This window comes from Aedes albopictus, chromosome 1, assembly GCF_035046485.1.
Source record: "Aedes albopictus strain Foshan chromosome 1, AalbF5, whole genome shotgun sequence".
NCBI classification, from domain to species: Eukaryota; Metazoa; Arthropoda; class Insecta; order Diptera; family Culicidae; genus Aedes; species Aedes albopictus.
The window spans coordinates 100957551-100975842 of record NC_085136.1 but is presented as its reverse complement, the minus strand read 5'-3'; the positions used below and the strand labels follow the sequence as shown (position 1 = coordinate 100975842).

The 18292-nt window shown below is 40.5% G+C and overlaps 1 protein-coding gene across 4 annotated transcripts in view; it reads right to left on the bottom strand.

Moving 5' to 3' along the window:
- Positions 1-18292, bottom strand: part of LOC115260031 (glutamate receptor ionotropic, kainate 2-like) — an 882928-nt gene that overhangs the window by 99221 nt on the left and 765415 nt on the right. For 3 of the 4 annotated variants that reach the window (XM_062845093.1, XM_062845095.1, XM_062845096.1), the window contains exon 12: positions 11537-11674. The exons of the other annotated variant lie outside the window; for it this stretch is intronic. In XM_062845093.1, coding sequence (XP_062701077.1) covers positions 11537-11674 — 138 coding nt within the window. The remainder of the gene's footprint in view (positions 1-11536; positions 11675-18292) is intronic. 4 annotated transcript variants of the gene reach the window in all.

Here is an 18292-nt window from a genome sequence, read left to right as displayed (position 1 = left end):
ATGTTTGATCATTTCATTTGTTTTCCTGTACCAATTGCTGAATGTTTTAGAAGAAATTTCTCCTTTTGAACACAAGCTGCCCTTCCGCTTGGTATTTGGATCTTATAGCTGCAGACTTTTTCATCAGAGATTTTTCCTTCTGTCAAACATAGGCTGTTCTTTAACCCAGTGCTGCGTTTGAATCGAACGCGAGCCAAGATGCTGATCAAGAGGGCTTTCCAGATACCGAAATCTATAATATTATTTTCCACTCAAATCTCTTTTCATCAGTTAGTGCCTTACGACCACATGTCAATTCGACGAATTGTCCATTCGACTAAATGTCATATGCTACTTCTTCCACAAAATGGGTTTCGACCAAATGTCCATTCGACCAAATGTCCGTTCGACCAAATGTACTTTCGACCAAATGTCATTCGACCAAACGTCATTCGACCAAATGTCTTTCGACCAAATGTGGATTATAACATCTACAGATATCATTGGATGACCTTTGTAGTTCTTCCTCGCTTTAGTGAACATAACAAGTATCTATTTAGTTGTATAGTTTAAGAGTTTGAACAATAATGGAAACGGAAGATATTCTGAACTTTGGACGTAGAAAAGTGCACAAAAAAGGTCAGACATGAATGAAATGAACGCGAACCAAGGCTTGACTGTAATGAAATTGACTTATGACATCCAGTTGATGGACTGATTCTTGGCTCAAGCATTCAAGAGCTGAGACAACTATGTGAAATAAATTCATTCCACATATGTCGTCAACTCATCATGTTCCTTCGCAGCCACACAGTAAATTCTGAAAAAGGGAGAGACCAGTTATCCGAGAACAACTCCAGAAAAGGTATGCTCGCCAAAGACGGAATCCAGTGCCAGTGCTTCAAGTGAGCTTGACGTGTTTGCGTCGTCTTTCCGAAAAGAATGATGATCCACACGTGGCAGCTGTGCTATCCTCACCTGTGTACAGTACCTTACACACACATAAGCTTACACATTTATCTGCAGCCCGGAGTGGATTATATTTATTTGCGTCAAAAATTCAATATCACAGATGGTTGCTCGCTTACAGCGACGGCGAGAAGGCAATGCTGAAAGAAGTACATACATAGTAATAAAGCTTCATACTGGGAGATGAAAAGGTGGAATTGTTATGGCTGTCGTGCACCCCTTGGTCTGGAAATTGGATTTTTGCAAGTAATTTGCAATCGAGAGATGGATTTTTTTTCTCGTTGCTGAAAGGTACCTACAGTAAAAAGTTCTCAAATGAAGCGTGGGGTTTGATTGAAATGTTTTTGGCCCGTTGATGAAAATGTCAAATGTAGACAAATGAATTGCAAGTTAATTTCGACTTGAAAGGCAGTTTGCTGGAACATAGTCCATTCTAACGGCAGTAGATTGTTTCAAATTTATAATCTAGATGGATTAAAGTGGTTAAGTGATAGTTATTTTCATGTGTACACATGACAAAAATAACTCAAAATTATCATATTTGCAAGATGATCCACAATAGTTCCTTGGATTTGTGTGGATCAGCGTCTTGGGAAACCTGTATAAAAATCGCTTTTTCATTCCAGACCTATGTAGAGCAGATGATCATTGAGATCGTTATAGTGCTGAATTCATATACATATGGTTCCTGCCTGATTGATGATATCTAATCAAACTGACTGAAAATACAAGATGAGCACGAATGAAGATTTTATCAAACTTCGACGTTTTGCGATGCAGTGGAATTGTACAAAAAAAATGTTACATCAATTTAAGGTGAAACGGGACGCCGTGTTATTTTTCCTATCTTGCCTCTCTTTCTAACAATTTGCCTCGCGATTTTGAAGATGGTAATCTCGAGACCTATCGCACTGAAGATGCTGAAAACCAATCAGCATACACAATGATAGGTTTTTGTTGCAAAATATGAAGTAGAATCTGAGATTACCATCTTAGTAGCAATAGAGCAATGGCGGATATTTTCTCGACCGTCCCGTCCGCCCTTAACATTTCTATCATTTTCTATAAAACAAAATCGTCTGTGAGCATCACCGTCCACAATTCCTTTTTACTTTTTCCACAGTGTGGAGAAGCGCCCATATTGTCACAGCTGTAAATACATGGGGGTATGAATAGAACACTACACGGAGAAACAAGCTAACTAACTTTTAGTTCTGAGCTTTAGTTCTACTACTACTACTACTTGTAACAGTAGTAATACCATATGTGATACAATACACTTTTAAGACATTCAGGGTTTGCCAAATTGTCCTAAAGTTGAATCACTAATATCCACTGCAGTTACTCCACCTATAATCTATGGTTCCCTTTGGAATTACATGAACTATTCCAAAATTCCTCTGTGTTATTTCAGACCAACCAACTATTCTAAAGAGTATGTCTGCAGCTTTTCACTTATGACTGTAGAATATTTAAGCACATCAAGTTATTATGTGTTCATATCCAACCATGTTCAGCTAAGGCAAAACTTGACCCATTTCCTCACTTTTTGGTTTTAGATGTTTTATTTCTTTTATTATTTTATTTAAAACCCATTTTTGAACAAGGAATCGAAAAAAAGATATGTGGAAAACTGAAAACATTTTCCGCCAGGAAAAAAATCAGGAGATACTTTGATTCATTCTCTAAATGTGCACAAGATCCGATTTTGAAATTATTGCTCCGTTATTAAAAAAAAATCTAAAACCAAAAAGTGAGCGAATGTATCCAGTTTTGTCTTATTCAAAAAAACATTAGGTGCTGTTATATACTTTTATACAAGTCAGTATCTTAATTTATAATTTATATAACTCATTTTGGTATCATAATGGCCAATTTTTCCGAACTGGTTCATTATGCAACTGAAATGAGTTGCATAATGAAAAAAGTTGTATAATGTTAATAATGCAACTCATTTGAGTGCATTTGAGTTGCATTATGAACATTATGTAACTTAAATGGGTTGCGTTATGAAAAAAACATTGCATAAAATGTTGTATGGAGCTGTATGAAAATCAAATAAACTGCCTTCACAACATCTTTTGCCATTGCAGGATTTATTTGAGTGATCCAGGTTATCCTATCGGCCATGAAAAACAGAATTAAACTTGTCTTCACTTGCGACAGTAGCCAGACACTGTTATTATTTTTTGAAATATTTTGAGTTGTATAAACTGTACTGGAACTATTTTTTTTTTAAATCAACAGCCTTATCACTGGTTTTGTTTTGAAAAATGATATTACATAGCCCACCGCGATTCGCAATAATCCATTGGTACCTCTACTGATGTAACATTACCTAAATGGGATTTCATTACGTTCAGAGCAGTTGCGGGATGTGAGGTAAGGTTTAAGGTCGGTTTACGGAAAAGCGACCGAGCTAAAGGGCGTTTAAGAAGAGTTTAATTTGAAGCGGGAGGGAATCTAAGAGTATTCAAAGACTTTCTTATATCTAGGTTATGTAATCTACAAGCGTGACCAGAGATCTCTCACTGTACTACGTATAAGGTTGGTACTCACCACCTCAAATCTACTAAAATGCCATGAAAGGCCTTCAAGAGACATTAGAACATTCTCCCGAGGCCCATTGGCTTTCTTCAACTCTACTGAAGCACTCGAAGGTCCCTGAAATCTTCGGAGACCTCTCAGACGTCAGAAAAGGTCTTGGAACTCCTCCGGGGCAAGTTGAAACGGGTGGGGCAAAATGAAACACGTTTTGAAACAGATTTCAATACCATTTGGTTATTTATCCTTCGTAAAAAGATTGTTTGAATCAAAAACTATGCGTTATGGCGATCAAACTGTTTATCATCATTAGAAAACATCATGTTAACCCGCTGTTTCATCTTGCCCCGGTGTACCTTATATCCCGTCAAAAAAGCCTTCCTGAGCCCCCTAAGATTCACCTGAACCTCTACGGGACTGTTCCGAAACCTACTGAATCCTACCGAAATGACAGGAAAATCCTCTGAGACCCTCAAAGACATCCCTTAAATTTCTACTCGAAACGCTCTGAAACGCCTTGAAACTCTTCAAAAAGTACCCGTAGACTTCTTTCAAACTCTATGAAGCCTCCTGAGTGCCCCGGATACATCTTTTAACGTCATGAATAGCCTTGTAAAGCTCCAGATAACCATTCGAAGTTCCCTGAAGACTTTCTTTAAACTCCATTGAAGCTTTCTGAAATCTCTGTGAAACTTACCAAAAACGGCCTCTGTTGAACCTGAAACTGAAACCCACTGGAACCCCTCGAACCACTTTGAATGCCTTCAAACATCTTGAAACCCCTCAGAAAACCCCCGTGAGACCTTCCCGTAGGCCACCCTTCTATTCTACTGAATCCACCTAAAACCTATCTAAACGTCTACTAAACCCTCTGGAAACCCCCTGAGACCATCGCTGACTTGCCTTGATCTCTGCTAAAATTTTCTGTAACCTCTTGAAACTCCCTAAAACACCTTGAAATGCCATCTTATTTCAGGCGCCCTACATCCTGGTACGCCCTCATGGATTTTTTTTTCAATATTGCGCCTTTTTAAGAATTATTCTGGGTAAACCCAGAATGAATTATTTCTTCACGAAATTTTTACAGGATCCCCTAGTATGATTTCTTCTAGAATTTCCCTAAAAATTCTTCCACATTTCCCTTCATAATCTATTGCTGTCCATGTATTTCTTTGAACATTTCTTCAGAGATTCTTTCAAGAATTCCCCAAAGATTCATCTATGCAACTGAGTCCACGGGATTCTTAAGAAATTCCTGGGTAGAGGAAAAGAGCATATTATGATATTGAGATCAAAGCAAGGATCAAAGTGTGATATTGGTTTGATTGATATAAGAGATAAAAGATCTCAAAATAATATCTAAATTTTACTCCTGGAACATCATCATCATATCATATTTAGATCTTGTAAGATCTAACCAATAGCAGCAAGCTATTCGTTTGATCTTGAAATATCACAGTTTGATATTGTTCAGATGTTCCAGGTACATTTTTCAGATATTATTTTCAGATCTTTTATCTCTTCTATCAATCAAACCAATATCACGTTTTGATCGCCAGTACTTTACCTCTACCCGGGTTCCTTCACAAATTCCTCTTGAAACATTTTTTGAAGGATTTTTTTTCCAAGAATATTATTTGCAATTTCTCTAGGAGATTTTTTTAAAATTAAAGATAAAATTTCAAATGAGGGTTTTTTCTCAGAGAAGTGAAGATTATTTTTCAAAATTTCTCTAGGGCTTTCTTTTAGAGGTCCAACAATTTTCGCAGAAACTACTTTTAAATATATTTTTTGAAATTTCCCCAGAGGATCTTTCAGGCATTGCTCCATATATCCAGACATTCTATGAGGCATTTACTTAGGAATTCCTCTAAAACATTTGCAAGAGATTCTACTGGAAGTACTTCTGGGTGTTTCTCCAGAAGTTCTCCTAGCTATTCTGCAAAAGATTGCTTGATATTTATAAAGATCTTTCTTCGAGGATTCTTGCAGAAGTTTCTCCGATGTTGCTTGACAATTTCTCCAAAGATTCTCCCAAAAATTACTGCAGAAATTACTCCAAAAGCAATAGCAGTAATAGCATTTTCTAGAAATTTCGCAAAAAATTCTTCTGTTAATATCTGCAGAGGTACTTTCATTTATTTTTTAAAAGAATTTATTTTAGGGGTTTTCGAAAGCATTCCTTCCTATTTTTTTTTGAAGCATTTTCTTCAAAATTTTCTCCAAATAATACACCGGGGACTTTTGTGTACTGATCTTTTCAGAATTTGTACAAGAAATACTTCTATGAATTCCTCTAGAGGTATCGTAAGAAGTTTTTCCAAGAGTTTTTTTCAGGAATCCCTCTAGGGATTTCGTAGAATTTTTCTGGTGGTTTTTGTTTGTAATTTCTGCAGGGATGTCTGAAGACATTTTCAAGCATTTCATTTTAAAATTCATTCTCGGTTTTCTCCAGGAATCTCTCCAGAGATTTTTCAAGCTATTTTTCCTTGAAATTATTTCTAAAGCTTCTCCAGAAGTTTCTGATTATTTCTTTTCTAGAAAACAAGGAGGTACGCTAAAGAGTTTTATCAGGTTTTCTTCCAGGCATTTGTTCAGGTACTCCTCCAGGCATAACTTTAGAATTTGTATCGGGAATTTTCATCCTGGAATCGCTACAGAAAATTTCCAAGAATTTCTTCTATGAATCTTCAAAGGCATCATAAGGAGAAGTTCTGTGAGAACTTTTGAAAAAAATCACTGTGAACATATCTTAATCCTGAAGGAATTTCCCAAAGAATTCTTGGAGGAACTCTTGGAAAAAGGAATCTTTGCAGGATTTAAAAAAAAAACGAGAAATTTCTTGAAGGACCCTTGCTGAAATTCCTGAAGAAACCCCAAAAATGCTGAAGAAGTCTCCTGAGATGTTTTTGAAGGTATCCTTGAAGCAATTTCAGAAAGAATACCTGAAGAAACTCTTAGGGACACCCTTGGTGGGAGATTAATTGTGAAATTTTGCAAAAATTACTATATAAATAGGCAGATATTTTTTTTTGCCCTCTACCGGCCTTACCAGACGGTCCCGGTTAGAGTGGTGCTTGGAATCCGGATTGACTTTCTATTTCACAGAATCATAACTCGTTCTGTGGCTTAGTTGGTTAAAGCGCCGGACTAGCGATACGGAGTCGTGGGTTTGAATCCCACCAAAACAAGTGGTAATTTTTTCACAAATTTATCTTTCAATTTATCAATTTAACACACACTGTGTCTTCGAAAAAGTTTGTATTTTTTCGTCCTATATAAATCTTCAGGTTATATTCGTGCACTTTTTTATGTCTTGCATAAAAAGAGGACGAGCTACTTAGATACAATGTTGTGCTGAAGAAAATGTAATAATGACGGTAACTATAGCAACGACGGCCTGGAGGCGTTTAAAGGGGAGATCAACGGCAGGTTGCAGTGGCGTTCCAGGAGATCCCAAGCGGTTTCTGCGAAAGACCAAGAGATCTAGGGGACGCTTAAAGGGGGCCCAGTGGATTTCTGAGGGCATCAAGGGGTCTCAGGGGCATATAGGGAGTTTGAGGAGTATGTCTGAAGAGGTTCTAGGGGCGTTTCAGGGAAGGCCAGGGGCGTTTTAGGGGACCCAATGGAGGTTTCAGAGGGTACCTTGAGGTGTCAAAAGCATTTTAGGGGGAGTTCTAGGGGGTCTCTAGGGTGCATCATGGGGTTTCAGGGGATCTAATGAACTTTCAGAAGAGTGAGCACCCGTTTCAGGGGGTTATAGGGGCGCTTCAAAGGATCTCAGGGGCGTTTCGTGGTCTTCCAGGGGGTTTCAGACTGTGAGCACTATCGTAGTAATGCTTTTATCATCATGGCTACCTTCATACGTTACATTCGATGCATGAATGTTGATTATCTTGAATGCAGCAGACATATGTCACCATGGTTGTAACTCAAATCAAGAGTGGTTCCGAATACTGCGAAAGAGTTATGCGAGCAACTCGATAACCGGGAGTGAGAGAATATGGGGACGTTGATTTTCCGAGCAGGTTTCAGGGGCGTTTTCGAGAATTTGAGGGGGTTTCCGAATACGTTGCTGAGAGTTTCGGATGTCGACGGGTTTTGAGTGCTAATAGGTGTGTTTTCTGTAGTTTCGGAGGGTCTCAGGTGCGTTACATGGAGTCCATGGGTGTTTCAAGAAAATTTCAATGGAATTTTGGGAAGTTTCAAAGTATTTTCAGTGAGTGTCAGAAGCGTTACGGGGGCGTTTCCGGGGCTTTCGTAGGGTTTCAGGTTTATTATGTTGAGTACATGGGTGCTTTATTTGGCAGTTGTGGGATCCAGAGTTACCTATGCGTCGCTAGTCTGGTGGCCAAAAACTAATGAAAGACTAGCTCAAAAGAAGCTGGAAAAGCTTCAAAGATTAGCTACTCTTTCAATTACTGGAGCAATGCTAAGTACACCATTTAAAGCGCTAGACATTTTACTTTACTTACTTCCATTGCATCAATTTGTTCAATTAGAAGCTGCAAAGAGTGCTTTGAAGGTCAAAAGAACTACAAACCTCCTTGAAGGTGACCTGAAAGGGCATCTAAGTATTCTAAAAACAATCAGTATCGGCTCTTTAATCACAGACAATGGTGATTGGATGAGCAGAAAGTACAATTTTAAACGCTCTTTCGAAGTGATTAATCCTGGGCGAAATCTGTGGACAAATGGGGGTCCAGAACTACACCCAGGATCGATCGTGTTTAACACTGACGGTTCGAAACTGAACGACCAAGTTGGTGCAGGTGTGACTGGCCCCGGGATTAATTTATCAATTCCTATGGGCAAATGGCCAACTGTTTTTCAAGCTGAAATTCAGGCAATTTTAGAATGTAGTAGTATTTGCTTACGCAGAAATTACAGATATTCAAATATTTGCATTATGTCTGATAGCCAAGCAGCTAAATGCTTTGAAATGAGCTACATGCACCTCTAAACATGTTTGGGAATGTATTAATTCACTCCAACAATTAGCTCGCCGTAATCAGGTGAAGCTGTTTTGGGTTCCAGGGCACTGTGGAATTGATGGAAACGAACAAGCCGATATGCTAGCAAGACTTGGTTCGTCTCACCAATTCATAGGACCAGAACTGTTTTGTGCTGTATCTGGTTGTCTTCTCAGAATGGAGTTTAAAACATGGGAACATGAAAAAATAAAATCCAACTGGGAAAACACCACATTTGCGAGACAGTCCAAAGGTTTTATAAAACCAAATTTTGTGAACACTCGCAAAATCTTAGAGCTGTCAAAAAGAGATCTAAGTATTTTTTCAGGCCTTCTAACTGGCCATTGTCCGAGCCGTTATCATCTGAAGCTAATTGGAAAACTTCAGGATGATGTATGTCGCTTTTGCGCAATGGATAAAGAAGACTCGGAACATTTGTTGTGCCGTTGTCCGGCAATTTCTGCTAAAAGAATTAAGTTCTTCGACAAGGGGCTAATAGGACCCCTTGATGTATGGAGAACAAACCCCAATGCGGTAGTACAGTTCATCCGAACTGTCGCACCGTGTTGGGATCAGGCTTACAGTCAAGGTTTGATTATTGCTAACACCAATAGTAATACGTCAACTTGACATAGCTAAATAAAACTGGGGCATATGTCACAATAGATCTAACAACTGGTCGCAGTGACTTAGATACCCAACAAGGAATAAAAAAAAAAACACGGGTGCTTTAGGAAGAATTCGCAGGGCTTTCAGGAAGTTTTAGAGGATTTTCAGAGCCACCTTCACGAAAACCCTTGAGACGCTTCTTAAATGCCATGAAACGCTCCTGAAACCTCCATAATACCATTCGAATGCCCTTGAAGTCCCTGTAATTCATTTGAAATGCCGCCGAAACCCTTTTGAACTTAATCCTCAAGCGATAACGCTGTAGTATTTTGTACAACACGTCGGAAACATCTCGCTTTTTGTACTCAGCATTAGCGTGGTGCTGACGGTGGTGGCCAACCGCACGAATTACAGAAGGTTAAGAATGTTACTGAACCCCTCCCCAAGTGACCCCAATGGAGGATAATGTGCCTCTGTAGCCTTTCTTCTGATAGCCCCCCTCCCACCTTATACGATCCTGATCTGAATTGCCTCGAAACGCGCCTGAAATCTCCATGTTCCATCGAAACGCTCTTGAAATCAACATAATCAATTTGAAATTCCCCTGGATTCCATTGAAACGCCTTTAAAAGGCTCCAGAAACCCGCTAAAACGCACCTGAAATGATATCAAACGTTCCTTAAACATCTAGGAACGCCCTTAAAACGTTCCTGATACCCCGTGAAACTATCTGAAACGCCCCTGAAACACCTTATAACGAAATTAACAGACTCCTGAGAACGCCCCTGGATCACCCTTAAAGCCCCTCGAAACGCCCCTAAAATCCCCGTAATCCCATTAAAACGCCAACAAAAAGATCTTAAAAAGCTCCAGAAACGCCCCTGGAGTCCCTTGGAACCCCCTTTTTTGGTCTCTCTTGGAATTTCCTGGAAACTACCCAGGAAAGCCGGCACAAAAGAGTCTCATAGGTTCCAGTTGAGAGTTTCAGGTACGTTTTAGGGGTTCGAGAATGTTTCTGAGGTTTCACTGTAGTTTCAAGAGGTTTCAGAAGCGTTTCAAGGGTTTTCTAAGAAGTTTCAGAGAGTTTCAGGGACGCTTAAAAAAATTTCAGAGACATTTCAGGGGATGTAGAGGCGCTTCTGTGGGGGTGGAAGCTCAGGTAAAATATTATCTCCTGGGCGCCCATTAAAAACACCACCCCCGGCGAAGACTGGCGCTCGAGCCTAGCTATTTAGCACTGTAGTTGGAGGAAATGCCAATGCAGAACCCGTAGCTTCCGGGAAGGTAAGCCCAGCTCCCTGGGTTAGTGGGTTGGTGTCAGGCCCTGCGAGCCAGCCGTAAAAAAGACTAGCACCGGAAAATCAACAAGAGGCGCTTCTGTAAGATTCAGGGTTCAGGGAGATTTCAGAAGATTTTAGGTAGTTTCGTGGGACATTTCAGTAGGGAGTTCATAAAGGAGTTTCTGGCCCCTCTCATCCCTCTAAGCCTATGGCTTACCGAGGGGTTTTAGAGTCGCTTCAAGATGATTTGAGCATTTCAGGATTTCCTAGATTTCATGCTGAAAGACCTCTAACAATTTTCTAAATTTCTCCAGGAATTCCACTGAGGATTTCGTAGTAAAGTGCCATTGAACTCTTCAAGACTTTCTGAACCCTTTTTGAAATCTCCTGGTGACCCTTAATTAAAACGCCCATGGAACCCCATGATACCCTCTAATAGCACCCTCTAAAATGACCATGAAACATCCTATAATTTCTCTGAAGCTCCACGAAATCCCCCAAAGCCATTTGAAATCCAATGAATCTTCTTGAAATATCCTGAAACCCGTCAACCCTTCACAAATCTATCTAAAATGCCTTTGAGTGTCCTAAAATCCACTGAAACTTCTCAGGAATCCCATAAATTCCCTGAAGCGCCGCTTTAACTGCCTCAAATGTTCTGGGATCCATCTTACGAGTCATTCGAAAAACCCTTGAACAGCATAGAAAACAAATGCATGTCAAGTTGCTTCCAGCAAATGTAAAGCAAAACATACATACGTGGCACGACCTAAATTTATTGAGATAATTTTAAATTCTCTACACTTTTGTGCTGCAAATCAAATTCCACGAAGGCTAACACCTGTGTGAACCACTTTGCGGTCCCCTGATTCTGACCTCTCGAAGAGAAAAAGAAATCCCACTCGCAATGTCAATGACATGCTTCCGTTCCATCTCGTCTGCGAATGAAAAAACCTTTTCCCGAAAGCTCGCTGATTGACAATTGGATTTATGGGACTAATTGGGTTTGATGGATTCCCTCGAACCGGGTCGAAAAAGGTCATCTAGAAAGAGCATTGTTACATTCATGTTTCTTCTTGGAATTGTAAAAAAAATCCCGTTTTCAACTTCCATCTGATCGACTTCTCATCCGCTTTTAAACTCTCTGGTGAAACATGTGCAAAAAAACGCTGTCGGTCTTACTTGGGCAGAAAATCGCATCCCTGCTGCATCAGCGAGCCGATGGCGAACCACATGCAGTTCATGAGCGTGAACTGCGTCTGCAGCTTTTCCGGATGTGGATCGCATGGGTTTGGCGTGGGCCACTCGTACGGTGTGAATCTGAAAAGTAATAGGTTGGTAGGTGATGCACTAAATCGCGAACTGATGAACTTTATGGAATTTTCTCTCGGTTGCCCTTAGTCGGATGGTCGACGTGTTGTATGATACAGTGTTCTAGTTTTTTTTCGGAATGTTGTTTGCTAGATGGTGTGGGTTTATAAACGCTTTGGATGACACCAAATATGAAAGTTTGGGTAGTTTATCTTGGTGCAAGGCTTTGCCGAGTTGCACAGATGAAAATTATCAAGACAAAGTCTGAGGAATGTAATGTAAACTGAGTCAAAATGGTAAAAATGTAAAATTACAAGATTGACTGTAATATCACAAGTCGTAAAGTGTACTATCACAAGTTTTCTGAATGCAGAATAGTATTTCAAAACAATCGTGCAAATTTATGAGTTCGTTACGATTTTTTTTCTACGAAATACTTACGTGGTGTTAATTTAAAGCTATTAATCGACTTTAAAGCACTATATCAGCTGCATAAAGGCTTGATATTAAGATAGAACATTTACTAGATTTTGTCGCTATAAGTTTCGAAAGCGACAACATTGCTGATCTATCACATAATCTGCATGATTCTAAGTTAAGTCTTAACCGATAAAATGAACTGTGCAACTTCAACTAGAAATACCGATGCACAAACGCGGCATTGCTAGCTACCAAGAGTAAAACGGATCGAAAGCGCTTTTATCAAGTAGAACAGTGCTTTGGTACGTACGTTTAGATTGGCTCAAACTCGACTTGGCTCCGGTGCACCAGCAGCAAGCATTATTCATTATTCATTCCATTAGATGGGGGGATTTATGAGATGTGATTTGAATATTGATTGGGAATTTGCGTTGATTTATAGAGTTGATAAATTTTCGATGATGAACTCTTGCGCTTTAGCTAGCACGATTCTGGTGCGTTTTCTTTCTTTCTTTTTCTATAAGCTTTATATATGCATATGTGGGTTGCGTACCTCTACGAGAAAAGTGCAAGGTGCGAAGCGAGAAAATTGAAATTTATGGCGAAAACAGAAAGGATGTGACTGAAATGATGGTTTCTGAAGGAGTCAATTACGTGTCGACGCTGAACTGCTTTTGGCTTGTGGATACCAGAACTTTTTAACTTAGTTATTGTAGTTATAATTGAGAAAAATGGTGGTCCAAAAACACTTGAAAGTATTGTCATGTCAAATGATTGAATCTGTTAATTCCGTTGGTGAGTTTGGTGTCATTCAATCGGTCTTGATTTGTCGCTGTTGTTGTTATGTTTTGGTTTCAAGAACATACTTGCAATCTTTACTTCTGTTATCCTCAGTAATTTTTAATTTTCTGTTTCTATTACTTTTCTTTCATCTCTTCTGTATATCAATCTTTTTATGTTTAGTTTAAGTTATTTTGTCGTTTTTCATTTGGTTGCTGTTTTTTGTCTTTCTTCTGTTTTTTTTTCAACTTGTGGTTTCTGTTCTGTCTTCTGTATTCTATCTTTCGTCTTCTGTCTTCTGTATTCTCTCTTCTCTCTTCTGTCTTCTATGTTCTATCTTCTGTCTTCTGTCTTCTGTCTTCTGTCTTCTGTCTTCTGTCTTCTGTCTTCTGTCTTCTGTCTTCTGTCTTCTGTCTTCTGTCTTCTGTCTTCTGTCTTCTGTCTTCTGTCTTCTGTCTTCTGTCTTCTGTCTTCTGTCTTCTGTCTTCTGTCTTCTGTCTTCTGTCTTCTGTCTTCTGTCTTCTGTCTTCTGTCTTCTGTCTTCTGTCTTCTGTCTTCTGTCTTCTGTCTTCTGTCTTCTGTCTTCTGTCTTCTGTCTTCTGTCTTCTGTCTTCTGTCTTCTGTCTTCTGTCTTCTGTCTTCTGTCTTCTGTCTTCTGTCTTCTGTCTTCTGTCTTCTGTCTTCTGTCTTCTGTCTTCTGTCTTCTGTCTTCTGTCTTCTGTCTTCTGTCTTCTGTCTTCTGTCTTCTGTCTTCTGTCTTCTGTCTTCTGTCTTCTGTCTTCTGTCTTCTGTATTCTGTCTCTTTCGTCTCTTTTGTCTCTTCTGTCTCTTCTGTCTCGACTATCTCTTCTGTCTCTTTTGTCTCTTCTGTCTCTTCTGTCGCTTCTGTCTCTTCTGTCTCTTCTGTCTCTGTCTCTTCTGTCTTTTCTGTCTCTTCGGTCTCTTCGGTCTCTTCTGGCTTTTCTGTCTCTTTGGTCTCTTCTGTAACTTCTGCCTTTTCTGTCTCTTCTGTCTCTTCTGTCTCTTCTGTCTCTTCTGTCTCTTCTGTCTCTTCTGTCTCTTCTGTCTCTTCTGCCTCTTCTGTCTCCTCTGCCTCCTCTGTCTCCTCTGTCTCTTCTGTCTCTTCTGTCTCTTCTGTCGCTTCTGTCTCTTCTGTCTTTTCTGTCTCTTCGGTCTCTTCGGTCTCTTCTGGCTTTTCTGTCTCTTTGGTCTCTTCTGTAACTTCTGCCTTTTCTGTCTCTTCTGTCTCTTCTGTCTCTTCTGTCTCTTCTGTCTCTTCTGTCTCTTCTGCCTCTTCTGTCTCCTCTGCCTCCTCTGTCTCCTCTGTCTCTTCTGTCTCTTCTGTCTCTTCTGTCGCTTCTGTCTCTTCTGTCTCTTCTGTCTCTTCTGTCTCTTCTGTCTCTTCTGTCTCTTCTGTCTCTTCTGTCTCTTCTGTCTCTTCTGTCTCTTCTGTCTCCTCTGCCTCCTATGTCTCCTCTGTCTCTTCTGTCTCTTCTGTCTCTTCTGTCGCTTCTGTCTCTTCTGTCTCTTCTGTCTCTTCTGTCTCTTCTGTCTCTTCTGTCTCTTCTGTCTCTTCTGTCTCTTCTGTCTCTTCTGTCTCTTCTGTCTTTTCTGTCTCTTCTGTCTCTTCTGTCTCTTCTGTCTCTTCTGTCTCTTCTGTCTCTTCTGTCTCTTCTGTCTCTTCTGTCTCTTCTGTCTCTTCTGTCTCTTCTGTCTCTTCTGTCTCTTCTGTCTCTTCTGTCTCTTCTGTCTCTTCTGTCTCTTCTGTCTCTTCTGTCTCTTCTGTCTCTTCTGTCTCTTTTGTCTCTTTTGTCTCATCTGTCTCTTCTGTCTCTTCTGTCTCTTCTGTCTCTTCTGTCTCTTCTGTCTCTTCTGTCTCTTCTGTCTCTTCTGTCTCTTCTGTCTCTTCTGTCTCTTCTGTCTCTTCTGTCTCTTCTGTCTCTTCTGTCTCGTCTGTCTCGTCTGTCTCTTCTGTCTCTTATGTCTGTTTTGTCTCTTCTGTCTCTTCCGTCTCTTCTGGCTCTTCTGTCTCTTCTGTCTCTTCTGTCTCTTCTGTCTTTTCTGTCTCTGCTGTCTTTTTTGTCTCTTTTGCCTCTTTTGTCTCTTCTGTCTCTTCTATCTCTTCTTTCTCTTCTGTCTCTTCTGTATCTTCTGTCTCTTCTGTCTCTTTGGTCTTCTGTCTCTCCGGTCTCTTGTGTTTCTTCTATCTCTTCTGTCTCTTCTGTCTCTTCTGTATTTGCTGTCTCTTCTGTCTCTTCTGTCTTTTCTGTCTCTTCTCTCTATTCTATCTCTTCTGTCTCTTCTGTCTCTTTTGTCTCTTCTGTCTCTTCTGTCTCTTCTGACTCTTCTTTCTCTTCTGTCTCTTCTGTCTCTTCTGTCTTTTCTGTCTCTTCTGTCTCTTCTGTCTCTTCTGTCTCTTCTGTCTCTTATGTCTCTTCTGTCTCTTCTGTCTCTTCTGTCTCTTCTGTCTCTTCTGGCTCTTCTGTCTCTTCTGTCTCTTCTGTCTCTTCTGTCTCTTCTGTCTCTTCTGTCTCTTCTGTCTCTTCTGTCTCCTCTGTCTCTTCTGTCTCTTCTGTCTCTTCTGTCTCTTCTGTCTCTTCTGTCTCTTCTGTCTCTTCTGTCTCTTCTGTCTCTTCTGTCTCTTCTGTCTCTTCTGTCTCTTCTGTCTCTTCTGTCTCTTCTGTCTCTTCTGTTTCTTCTGTCTCTTCTGTCTCTTCTGTTTCTTCTGTTTCTTCTGTTTCTTCTGTATCTTCTGTCTCTTCTGTCTTTTCTATCTCTTCTGTCTCTTCTGTCTTTTCTATCTCTTCTGTCTCTTCTGTTTCTTTTGTCTCTTCTGTCTCTTCTGTCTCTTCTGTCTCTTCTGTCTCTTCTGTCTCTTCTGTCTCTTCTGTCTCTTCTGTCTCTTCTGTCTCTTCTGTCTCTTCTGTATCTTCTGTCTCTTCTGTATCTTCTGTCTCTTCTATCTCTTCTGTCTTTTCTGTTTCTTCTGTCTCTTCTGTCTTTTCTGTCTCTTCTGTCTCTTCTGTCTCTTCTGTCTCTTCTGTATCTTTTGTCTCTTCTGTCTCTTTTGTCTCTTCTGTCTCTTCTGTCTCTTCTGGCTCTTCTGTCTCTTCTGTCTCTTCTGTCTCTTCTGTTTCTTCTGTCTCTTCTGTCTCTTCTGTCTCTTTTGTCTCTTCTGTATCTTCTGTCTCTTCTGTCTCCACTGTATTTTCTGTCTTTTCTGTCTCTTCTGTTTTTTTTTCTGTCTCTTGTATCTCTTCTGTTTGTTTTTTTGTCTCTCCTGTCTCTTCTGTCTCTTCTGTCTCTCTTGTCTCTTCTGATTCTTCTGTCTTTTGTGTCTTTCCTGCCTCTTCTGTCTCTTCTGTCTCTTCTGTCTCTTCTGTCTTTTCTGTCTCTTCGGTCTCTTCGGTCTCTTCTGGCTTTTCTGTCTCTTTGGTCTCTTCTGTAACTTCTGCCTTTTCTGTCTCTTCTGTCTCTTCTGTCTCTTCTGTCTCTTCTGTCTCTTCTGTCTCTTCTGCCTCTTCTGTCTCCTCTGCCTCCTCTGTCTCCTCTGTCTCTTCTGTCTCTTCTGTCTCTTCTGTCGCTTCTGTCTCTTCTGTCTCTTCTGTCTCTGTCTCTTCTGTCTTTTCTGTCTCTTCGGTCTCTTCGGTCTCTTCTGGCTTTTCTGTCTCTTTGGTCTCTTCTGTAACTTCTGCCTTTTCTGTCTCTTCTGTCTCTTCTGTCTCTTCTGTCTCTTCTGTCTCTTCTGTCTCTTCTGTCTCTTCTGCCTCTTCTGTCTCCTCTGCCTCCTCTGTCTCCTCTGTCTCTTCTGTCTCTTCTGTCTCTTCTGTCGCTTCTGTCTCTTCTGTCTTTTCTGTCTCTTCGGTCTCTTCGGTCTCTTCTGGCTTTTCTGTCTCTTTGGTCTCTTCTGTAACTTCTGCCTTTTCTGTCTCTTCTGTCTCTTCTGTCTCTTCTGTCTCTTCTGTCTCTTCTGTCTCTTCTGCCTCTTCTGTCTCCTCTGCCTCCTCTGTCTCCTCTGTCTCTTCTGTCTCTTCTGTCTCTTCTGTCGCTTCTGTCTCTTCTGTCTCTTCTGTCTCTTCTGTCTCTTCTGTCTCTTCTGTCTCTTCTGTCTCTTCTGTCTCTTCTGTCTCTTCTGTCTCTTCTGTCTCTTCTGTCTCTTCTGTCTCTTCTGTCTCTTCTGTCTCCTCTGCCTCCTATGTCTCCTCTGTCTCTTCTGTCTCTTCTGTCTCTTCTGTCGCTTCTGTCTCTTCTGTCTCTTCTGTCTCTTCTGTCTCTTCTGTCTCTTCTGTCTCTTCTGTCTCTTCTGTCTCTTCTGTCTCTTCTGTCTCTTCTGTCTTTTCTGTCTCTTCTGTCTCTTCTGTCTCTTCTGTCTCTTCTGTCTCTTCTGTCTCTTCTGTCTCTTCTGTCTCTTCTGTCTCTTCTGTCTCTTCTGTCTCTTCTGTCTCTTCTGTCTCTTCTGTCTCTTCTGTCTCTTCTGTCTCTTCTGTCTCTTCTGTCTCTTCTGTCTCTTCTGTCTCTTCTGTCTCTTCTGTCTCTTTTGTCTCTTTTGTCTCATCTGTCTCTTCTGTCTCTTCTGTCTCTTCTGTCTCTTCTGTCTCTTCTGTCTCTTCTGTCTCTTCTGTCTCTTCTGTCTCTTCTGTCTCTTCTGTCTCTTCTGTCTCGTCTGTCTCTTCTGTCTCTTCTGTCTGTTTTGTCTCTTCTGTCTCTTCCGTCTCTTCTGGCTCTTCTGTCTCTTCTGTCTCTTCTGTCTCTTCTGTCTTTTCTGTCTCTGCTGTCTTTTTTGTCTCTTTTGCCTCTTTTGTCTCTTCTGTCTCTTCTATCTCTTCTTTCTCTTCTGTCTCTTCTGTATCTTCTGTCTCTTCTGTCTCTTTGGTCTTCTGTCTCTCCGGTCTCTTGTGTTTCTTCTATCTCTTCTGTCTCTTCTGTCTCTTCTGTATTTGCTGTCTCTTCTGTCTCTTCTGTCTTTTCTGTCTCTTCTCTCTATTCTATCTCTTCTGTCTCTTCTGTCTCTTTTGTCTCTTCTGTCTCTTCTGTCTCTTCTGACTCTTCTTTCTCTTCTGTCTCTTCTGTCTCTTCTGTCTTTTCTGTCTCTTCTGTCTCTTCTGTCTCTTCTGTCTCTTCTGTCTCTTCTGTCTCTTCTGTCTCTTCTGTCTCTTCTGTCTCTTCTGTCTCTTCTGTCTCTTCTGTCTCTTCTGTCTCTTCTGTCTCTTCTGTCTCTTCTGGCTCTTCTGTCTCTTCTGTCTCTTCTGTCTCTTCTGTCTCTTCTGTCTCTTCTGTCTCTTCTGTCTCTTCTGTCTCCTCTGTCTCTTCTGTCTCTTCTGTCTCTTCTGTCTCTTCTGTCTCTTCTGTCTCTTCTGTCTCTTCTGTCTCTTCTGTCTCTTCTGTCTCTTCTGTCTCTTCTGTCTCTTCTGTCTCTTCTGTCTCTTC